The following is a 10,306-nucleotide window of genomic DNA, read 5'->3' as shown; positions in this document are numbered from 1 at the left end:
TAGGAGTCTAACTAATTTGTTTGCTTTTTCTATGAAGGAAAAGAAGTAACGTTTATATGAAATTGCTTCTTGTTATAATACAATCAGACTTTGAAATACTTTTGCTTATGGATATAAATACTAATTGTTAGCTTTTATTCATTTTGAGGTTATTTGTTTTTATTTATTTACTTTTTTATTCAAAATGTATTTATTTGGATAAAGAGGAATATTTTATGGCGGTTGTATTTAGTTTTGAAATGGGAATTTTTTCAAAAAATAAAGTACAATATTAAACTAACACAGAGAATTTATAGAGGATTTAATTATACACATGAAAAACACATAAGAATTGTATTGAATAAATTCAACATACATAATTTCATTCGGTTTGAGTTTATGGGTTTACCTTGGGATGATTCTAATGATTTGCCTCGTATTCAATTTTTTCAAGCGTAATTTCACTGCAAAAAGCATGGTACATAGGAAGCTATTGTAATCGGTCTGATTTGTCAAACTGAAAATTTGGTAATTTTTCTACGTTTCAAGTGCCCTAGAATCTAAATCGAATTGACGGGACCAGAAAATTATTTCGCTATGTAGAAAATTCGTTATACAGACATTTTTTATTTTTACTTTTATTTAAAGAAGTCAGTGATTTTAGTTTGGATAACATTTTTCCGTTTTTCTTTTTCAACAAAATCGTCTAATAAATATTGAGAGATTCAAAAAAATTAGACGGTACTTTACTCTTCTTCTCCAGAAAGGTTCGGAGCACGTCAATAGCAATATTCGTTTTTTTAGTCAATCGTTCTTCAACTTTATTAATTATCAACAACTTTTTCTCAAGAGAAATGCTACTTCAAGAGATTTTCAATTATATTCACTGAAGAATGCAAGAATACAATGCTTGGATTTAAAATCTTGGGCAAATCCCCTTATAAGGTTTTTTTTCTCTGCATGCTGTTGTTTTTAACAGAAAATTATTTCAAAAAATTCGTTATGTGGAAACAAAAACGTATGAGATTTGGATTTCCAGCAACAAAATTTGTTCGTTGTAGACAAAAATTCGCTTTAGGGAAATTCGTTATAAGGAGATAAAAACACACCAAAAAAGGGACCGAAAAGATGTCTACTCAAAATCAAATCGTAATAGAGAATAACTTCGTTATGTAGAAGTTCGGTTATAGGGAAGTTTGATTGATTTTCAACTCAAATACCTTGGTAAAAACTAAATCCAAACATTTCGAATAAATGGAAAGAAAAAATATGAATCTTATCGTATCAATGTCTTCAAATGCTACATACTGCTACTTCGAAAATTATTACTACTCACGTTCTCAATAACTTTGAATATGGGACACCTTTTAAAATATAACTTTTGTTTGTTTATTTCAAAATCTGAAAACATAATAGGTGTGTATTGTATTATATGCACATTGGGAAATTTATTTTCTTAAGTTTAATGTGCTTTTTTTAAGTTTTTGTGGAATTAATCTTGGACTCAGAATGCAGTCGTTCCTTAAATATTAATTGGAAGATCAAAGAGTGATGATAATAGTGGTGCGTTTTTGAACATTGCGACGGCAGGGGAAAATATGTGGCCAGTGAGGGCAAGACCAAGTATATGCTGTCTTAAAAAAGGACATTGAAAGACTACGCCTTGGCCGAAACTTCACCATGGACTGCTACAACTTCGAGGTAGTTAAGAACTATGCAATAACACTAGTGCTGAAATTAAACGGAAATAAACTCTTGCAAATCTCTCCTCCTTGGGAAGGCGATTGAGTGGTATTGTCCTCTCTCGAGCATCTATAGGACGTTTATCATCCCGATTCTTATTTATGGCGCTGAGTCTTGGACCCTGTCAAAGGAAGATGAGAGCCTCTCAGGATTCTTAGCGAGAAATTCTTCGGGTGATTTCTGTTTCCGTCTGCATAGATTGAGAGTGGATGAGAAGATGCAACGACGAACTTAACGAAAGAAAAAAGTCCAACGACTTAAGGCCCAACTATAATAGACATAAGCAAACATAAGCTTATGTCAAAAACCCAACGAAAATTCACTTAAGTTTGTGAAATTACGCGAATAGCCATAATGCAATTTTGCTCAAGTATCTACATGTCAGATTTTACTTATGAGGCGAGCGACTGGGATCGCTCTTGCTTAAGTTTGCTTAAGTTAACGAAACTGAGAAAAATTGAACGAAACGGAGCCATTATGTTCACTCGTATTGAGATTCTTTGTATTTGCACGTTTACTTATGCGCGCATATGCTAGCTTATGCCTATTTTAGTTGGGCCTTTAGATGGCGTGCTCATGTTAAGCAAACGATCCAACGTGGAGGGTTTTCGAATTCAATCCCACGGGGTGGCGCAGTAGAAGAAGACTGCGACTCAGGTATAAAGGAAGAGAACCTTAACCAACTTGGCGTGCAGAACTGGAAAGAGCTATGCAAGGACTAACCTGTCTTCACTTATTTTGTATTCCATTAATTTATAAAAAAAAGAAATATTTAACTTTTTCACTATCTAATAAAGTTTTGCATTGTTAAAGACTTCCACAGCTACCTAATGAAAGTTTTATTATCTCTTACTCTAGGGCCATGTCACTGCATGTAAGAATACTGTGTTTCAATTTCTTATCAGAAAATGCTATATTTATAAGAAGTGTGTTTTTGACAATTCTATTTTTAATTATTTGTAGAAAAAAAGCCCTTGATTTGCTGCTCTATATTTTTAAAAAAAGCAAAACAAATTTTGAATAAAAATTTAAATAAAAAGGCATTCCTATAATTGAATATGAAAAATACTATTAAGCATTTTAGAGACACAAACAATTCATGTTATACCTTTTAAGATAATGTACTTGAAAATGCTAGTAAAAGTTTTAATAAAAAAAATCCTGTTGATAACGTAAAAAAGAATGTTTACCAACAGAAAATACAGAATTCAATCCTAGAGAATATTTACTATAAACAAATTTGTAGTATTGAAAAAGACTTTAATTGGCACAGGCCACGATTGAACCCAAGAACTTTAACTTTAAAATCTTTCACAATAACCACTAAGTGACGGGTACTATTATTATTGTTGAGTATACAAAATGGAAAAATCGTAAATTTGTTGATTTTTGTAACTGTCAAGAAAGGTATACATAATTTAAACACATTATAGAGACCCAAAATTGTCTTCCTCGTTTAAGAACCTTCTCAATCCAGTTAGAAATATTTTTTATTGTTTCAAGAGGTGAATCTCTTTTCTAAATCAAAGAACAGTGGTTTCTTTTAAAAAATAAACTTAATACCTACAAGCCAAGCAAGCGGATACAAAAATATTAATGTTAACTTATTTTTATATTGGGGTATTAGCTTCAAAAACACGTTGCTTTTTTGTGTCTAATATAGGTATGTATAAATTGACATTAAAAAATGATGACCATTATAATACATGTAGGTACCTATAGCACATCTGCAAATTTCAATAGGTGAAAGCATCATTCAACATATTATGCGACATAAGGTATCAAGAGCCCTTCACATCACAAATTTTACGCAACCGAAGCACAAATTAACACAAAACGTTAAATTTTATTACACTCATAAAGTCACCATGGAATTTTAGTGACAGTTCGAGCAACGAATAATAATAATAAAAAAAACTGAAGACAAATGACTGCCAATACCAAAAGCAAATGCGATTTAGGGCGGAAAAGGAAAAATGTCCTTTTCTTTTGTTTTGCTGTTTTTTTTTCTTTGTTTTTGATGTCATCCCCTTCCTGTGATACAAGTCGAGTATTATCTTTAGTAGACCTAGAAACAAAACAACAACAACATCACAAAAAATTAAAAAGCTTTCTGTGGTCCAGTTTGTCAGCAGAAATTTATCAAATTCACTGTCCTGATGATGTCTATACCTATGTATGTATATCTATAATATATGTTTACTGGCTCAAAATGCCAACATGTGCTTCTGGGCAGAATCGCATCAAGCCTTATAACGACATCAACAAAAAACAAACACAAAAATTGAACGAAGAAAAACAAATTGGTGTATTTCTACGTCCTTTACCTACAACCACAAAATAACCACCGCGCACCGCACCGAACCGAACCGGCTTAGAAGAGAGCGTACTGTAGTAGGTAGACCGTACATATCTCTTAGTTAGATCGTCTAGGGAAAACTATATGACAGTCTTTGAAGGATGATTCTCTCAAATGACATATTGCAATCATTTGTATTTGGAAATAACGTCGTCGTCGTGCTTTGTTTACACACACTGTCCTACCACTCCCACTTCTAATCCAGCCCCCGGTCCCTGTACCGTTGAAATCCATTCACGTTCACATGTTGAAACATTGAAACCTTGAAACTTTCTAACCATCATATCACCCACTCAGCAAAGTACCAACAGCACAAAGGCAAACAGAACAGAACTAAGCAAGGATGCTTTTCTTGTTGAACAAACAAAAACACGTTACAAATGGCGGATTTCGTGTGGGAAATAAGGACGATTTTCTGGCATTCATATTTGCTGGTGCTACAAATAGGTACATATATCCCGTTTTAAAGAAGCTAAAGTTTAGCTATTACTTATTGTATCGCCACCGTTATACAAATGTATCTACCTATACATATGTTGGTACTTGTACATATGTGGAAAGATATTTTGAATTATGCTTTATAGATAGTGTCGCGCCACTGTGTCGGGCCAAACCACACTATTTTGGGTTTGCCGACCTGACCGCCTTTCTATACGTGTACATGCTTAACTTAAACCTATCTAAAATAGCACTCTTGCTTTCATATATAGGTAGTACCAATACCAAGTGCAGAGAATACATTTTCTAGAACACTTAATGCAATAAGACTCGATGTGGTCTCTCGTACTTTCCAAAATATGAGCAGTGAACAGGAATATTATGTGAAGGACGATGAGTAGTAGGTATACATTATGTACGTGCAAACTCAAAAACCCCCACTTAATCATATTTAATCCTTGGCACCGCAACTACTCGTATTTATTTAAGGGAAACCACTGAAAAGGATGTAGTAATATTAAAAGAGGTTTGCCAATAGCATGGTACCTTTTGCAGCCAGATAAGAGTGTTTAATATGTTGAAAGAGAATGATACTGTTCTTAATTACTCTGGCTATCTTGCTTCCAACATGATTTGATATTGAAAAGCTTTTACTATAACAGAAATACCAGAGCTTAGGAAAAAATGATGAAATTGTTTATTTTGGGTACATGGCATTGCTATGACATAAACGACTCGTACCTTAATATTCTAATTGAAAAATATTTTAGACCAAAATTCGAAGCGAAGAAGAATTCCAATGTTAATGAAATTTTTTTTAAAACTTAAATAATATTGTGTTTAGGTACATAACATGAAGAGGCTTAACGATATGATACCATTTAACTTATTTAGGTGTCGAAAATCCATCTATGACACCTCAATAGAATTATCGTCACTGTCATTGTCGTAATCACACTGGAACATTGATTTTTAGAGAGATGTATGAGAGATGTTTTCGTCGTCAAAGCTCAAAAGCCAGTACAGATATCGACTAAATAAATTTTGTTAAACAGATAATTATGCAGAAAGATGCATAAAAGGACTGTCAAAAAATTTAGTGGGTGGTTTTTTACCATAGCAATTTAAAAAAAAAAAGGTGAACATTTTGTTTAACCCCAAGTATCTCAGGAACCAATAACGCTAAAGGCTTGAATTAAATTGAATATTATATATTGTAACGCGATACCAAACAAGAATAAATTCCAAATAAACGGTTTTTTTATAAATCAAAAAAACTTAACAAAAATATTTGTCATCTCGAAAATTTTAAGAACAAAAAATAATTTTATCTCCAAAACAATTTTGTGCAACGAGAAATAACGTTTAAACATCTGTTGAGAAAAATTTTGTTATAAAAAATAAGAACCTAAAAAAAAAACATTACTCATTAAGTTGGTAAAAATTGATTTTCAACTCAAATATCTTTTCAAAAATTGAGATTATGACTTCCAACTAATTTTATCTTCTAAAAAATATTGATTTGATGATAATAGGAAAAATTTTGAGGAATATCAAATAGACATTTTTTTTACACAAAATAAAAACCTAAACAAAATTAATAAAAGTTGGTAAGAATTGATTTTCGCCTCAAATATCTTTTCAAAAATTGGAGATATTGGCTTCAAACTTATTTTATCTCACACAAAATATTGTTTTCCACATTCAATACTCTTTTTTTATAAGAATCCAACAGTATGGTTTTTTTTATAAACAAAATTAAATCTACAACAAAAAATACTCAAATTTGGTAAAAATTAATGTTCGATTCTCAATACCTCGTGAATATTAGAAGACTTCAAATTAATTTCATATATCAACTTGTATTTGCTTATAGAAGAAATAAAAATTTTTAAGAAATGCTACTAAAATTGATAAAAGTTTGTTTTTGGCTTAGAATCTCGTTAACAATAATAGATTTCGAGATCAAACTATTTCATTTTTTTTATTTATCATTTCAAATTGGTCGCATTCACAAAGCTAGTGGTTACGTAGTCAAGGGATTCTGATTGGCTATATCTAACTACAAAAGTAGTTGAAATTTCCCCTCCGACGTAGTGTGAAAATTTCGGCTGGCGTTTTTCTTTTTTAGTTCAGAGCAGAGCTCGAACAGTCAAAAAAATAATTGTGTTTCTTTTTGAGCTCTGAACGTTCAGAGCTTCAAATTCGTATTTCTTGTTTAGTTCTGACCATGTTCAGAGCGCACTCTGTTTGCTCAGAATAAAATGACAGAGTAAACGGAGTAAAATGCTGAACACAAACAATTTGATATTTAAAAGCCTGTAAATTAAAAAAATCATGGTCAAAACAATACAAACGGCGGAAGAGGATGGTCGCTTTAGTGCAGAAGGAAAGATAATTTAGAAAAAACTAATTGCATATAGCAATTCTATGAATCAAATTTATTTCAGACTTCAAATGGACCAACTCTATGACTTATGACTGTTTTTTTATTAATTTGATTAAAGAAAATGTTGAACGCCTTCTAACAGGCGACATTTTAAATCATGACAGTTTAGTGCACAAGTTGTTTCATAATTAAATCAGAGAGCTCTGAACATACTCTGCTCAGAACTCTACTCTATTCTACTCTGTTCGCTTAGACTCTGCTCAGTGCGCAGTTCTGAACTAAAAAAGAAAAACGCCAAAAATTATTGCACACTGGTTTTGACGTTTCACAATCAGCTGTTCGGTAAGGACGCAAGAATTCAAAATGAAATGAATCTTTCGGTTTTTAAATGCAAATATAAATCAATCATATTATATCTTCTATTTGGTTTTATTGATTAAGAAAAAAAAACTATTAAACGTTCTGAAGACACAAATGTTTCATTAATATGACAGTTCCGGATTGACTAGCTTTGTAGTGCAGGTTATTAAACACTCAAATCAGAATTTGCAAGCCAACTTTATGTTTCGTCTACTTATTTTGAGAGTTTTTCTTTTTTAAGCTCAAGCATACCCTTCATATTCTTTCCAAAGTTATGCTCATTGCGTATAAGATTGAGGAAAGAACTTTACGGCTCTAGTTAATTTACAATGGATTGCGGGTGAAATTGCGGAAGAGTAGCTGGATTGGATTTTACTCTTGTGGAGCCTCAGGGTTAGAGAAAAGTTAAATAGAGAAGAATAAAAAATAAAAAGATTAAGCACGATACACATTCACAGTTCCATGTAATAAGAATGAAAGAGTAGAGGGAGCACTAATCGGTTGTTGAGCTGTGGTGTCTGGATGTTGCCAGTTGGATCACCACCAGAAAGTATGTTGTTTGGTTCTGGGAAATTAGGGACATCAGTCAAGCAAACTCTGATTTTTGTCGTCATCAGCCATGGTTCCCAGTTTAGGGATGTTTTTGGGAGGTGTTCTGTTAATCATATGAATGTAAATTACTTACAGATTTTATGTGATCACGTAGATCACGTCGGGGTCACCAGTGTGGTGTCTTTTATTGACACCAACTTCACAGAAGCTAAAGTTACCACAAAAACAAGTGAGGTGAAGAAATGAAACACTTTATCAAAAGAATAAGAATAATAATTTATTGATTAAGTAAGCTAAATATATGTATATTAATTTTAAAAATACAGAAACTGTGCGGTTGGATATGAGAAAAAACCAGACCGAATTCAGAAGGAATGAAAGTAAGAATGGAAAAATATTCAAATTTCAAATTTAATCTGCTCACTTGGGCAGTTTGATTTTTTGTACACTTTGAATCAAAATTATTCTGTTCTAGAATTTTCTGTTTTAATTTTGTCATGAGCAGGCAGATGTGCCACCATCGCTACAGTATCGCCACAGAGCAGTGCTCAGAGCGCGATCTATGAGCGCTGTATAAAATTACCGAACTAAAAGGGTTAACGTTTCATTAATAAATTGTATACTTTATCATTTTGCAGTTTTACATTTTTTAACAATTTCTTTTATTCGTTTTTATGTTGTCAAAAGCGATGTTGACGTTGTTATCTATTTCACATGACTTTTGAAGTTGAAGTTTTCTTTGCTTTTGAAATTGCTATGTCAAATTGTTCTCCTATATAATACATATCTCCTGTAATACATATATTTGTAATAAAACACAATTTTGTTACGAAATACGCCAAATCCACAACTACTAAATTATTCCAAAAGATTTGTATATTCGTTCGTCTTTGTTTTGTTTAAATATATTTGTGATTTAATTTTTGCGACCGAAAAAACCAGGGGTGCCAGCACGTAACTTGATACAATCGAGGATTGTCGATCGTCGATGAACTCGAAACAAATTATTTTTGACAGCACGTAATTTGAGACGAGTTCCATTGTGACTTTTACTTAAAAAAGTCATTGTGAACTATAACTATAACTTCCACATATAATTCTTCTTCATCAATATTATTTTCGTTTGCATAGTCTAACACTATATCTTCCCAAATGTCCGGGCTTTTAGTTTTTATGTTTCTGTCTGAGTTGTTTTGTCCAACTCCAAAGGATTTTGCTGTAAGGACTCCATCAACTGCTGCTTCCAAACCGGCGCACTCTATAATTTTTTCCTCCAAGTCGTCGATTGTTTTTTGAATGTATGGACCTCCACCCGTGCCTTTTAAGTGAAGTTTATTACTTCTTAGTTTGTTCTTCACCTTGTATTTAAGATCACTCCAGGTCTAAAAAAAAAATGATCTGTAAATAAGTACATATATATATACATAATATTTAACATCAACCTACTTTTTTCCAATCTTTCAGATCTTTTTGTGGAGGACCCTCTGTGTTTAGGGATTCCGTCACTTTTCCCCACAGCATATTGCTATCTTTCCTCCCTTGGGCAGTTTTAAGTATTCCCCTCGCTAAATCAAAGTGAGCACTCATGAAGTTCGTCAAAATTTCACATTGTTTTTTATTTATGGACATATTTTGTTTTTCAATATTTTGTTTTTCCATTTTTCCGCACAAAAATCACTGCCGACGATAACTTATTTCTGTCGAGTGAAAACTTTTGTTTCAAACGTCAATTTGAAGTTTGTGTGCTGCCAAATCTTTCGAAACAATCGAGGAAGCTCGATTGAACCAAAATGTGTGCTGCCAATGCTCGATTGTATCGACTAAACTCGGTTGTATCAAGTTACGTGCTGGCACCCCAGACAAAATTGGATTTTTAATAGCCCATTTCTGATTGGGCTGTCATGCCTAAATCTAGCAAAGGTACTTTTGTTGTAGAATTAATATTATTACAACAAATATGAAATTCGCGAAGCACTTTATTGTAATTTTATGTTTAAATAAATGTAATTCTTTTCTTTTTAAAATTACGGAAAACTTGGACTATCTTTAATTGATGTGAATTTGATTCTGAAGTATTGGTGTGATTCTTTGGGCCTTACCAATAATCAAAATTAAAGCTCACTTAAATATTTAACTGGGTTTTAAATATTTTGACATACCAATAAACATTTTAATAGTTAGGTTAAGGGCTAACGCTCAGTTAAATTTTATTGTTGGGAAACTCAACTATAAACGGACAGTTAAATTTAACTCCATGGTTTGCACTGTCATTTTGACAGCATACGCAACAAATACTTTTCAGGTCACAAGAGTTGAGATTTGTTGTGATTGTTGTCTGCTGATTGTTCATGGCAATATTTTATGAAAAAGTAAGTCGAATAATACTTTTTTGAATATATAATTGTTATGTTCTAATAAATATCAATCATTTTAGAAATGGCTGAGAAACGGAGCAAATCGTCAAATTGGACGATGGCAATGAAGGA

The 10,306-nt window shown here is 32.3% G+C and overlaps 1 protein-coding gene across 1 annotated transcript; it reads right to left on the bottom strand.

Moving 5' to 3' along the window:
* Nucleotides 1-3,781: 3,781 nt before the first annotated feature.
* LOC129944897 (uncharacterized) lies at nucleotides 3,782-9,673 on the bottom strand. The gene is made up of 3 exons (XM_056054559.1): nucleotides 9,267-9,673; nucleotides 8,906-9,202; nucleotides 3,782-3,790 (listed from the first exon to the last, which is right to left on the bottom strand). The coding sequence occupies exons 1-3, from the start codon at nucleotides 9,477-9,479 to the stop codon at nucleotides 3,782-3,784; spliced, it is 519 nt and encodes a 172-aa protein (XP_055910534.1). The 5' UTR covers nucleotides 9,480-9,673.
* Between the last annotated feature and the right edge of the window lie 633 nt (nucleotides 9,674-10,306).

Source organism: Eupeodes corollae, chromosome 2 (assembly GCF_945859685.1).
Source record: "Eupeodes corollae chromosome 2, idEupCoro1.1, whole genome shotgun sequence".
In the NCBI taxonomy this organism is placed as follows: Eukaryota; Metazoa; Arthropoda; class Insecta; order Diptera; family Syrphidae; genus Eupeodes; species Eupeodes corollae.
The sequence above is the reverse complement of the archived record's forward strand: the minus strand, read 5'-3'. Positions and strand labels throughout refer to the sequence as shown.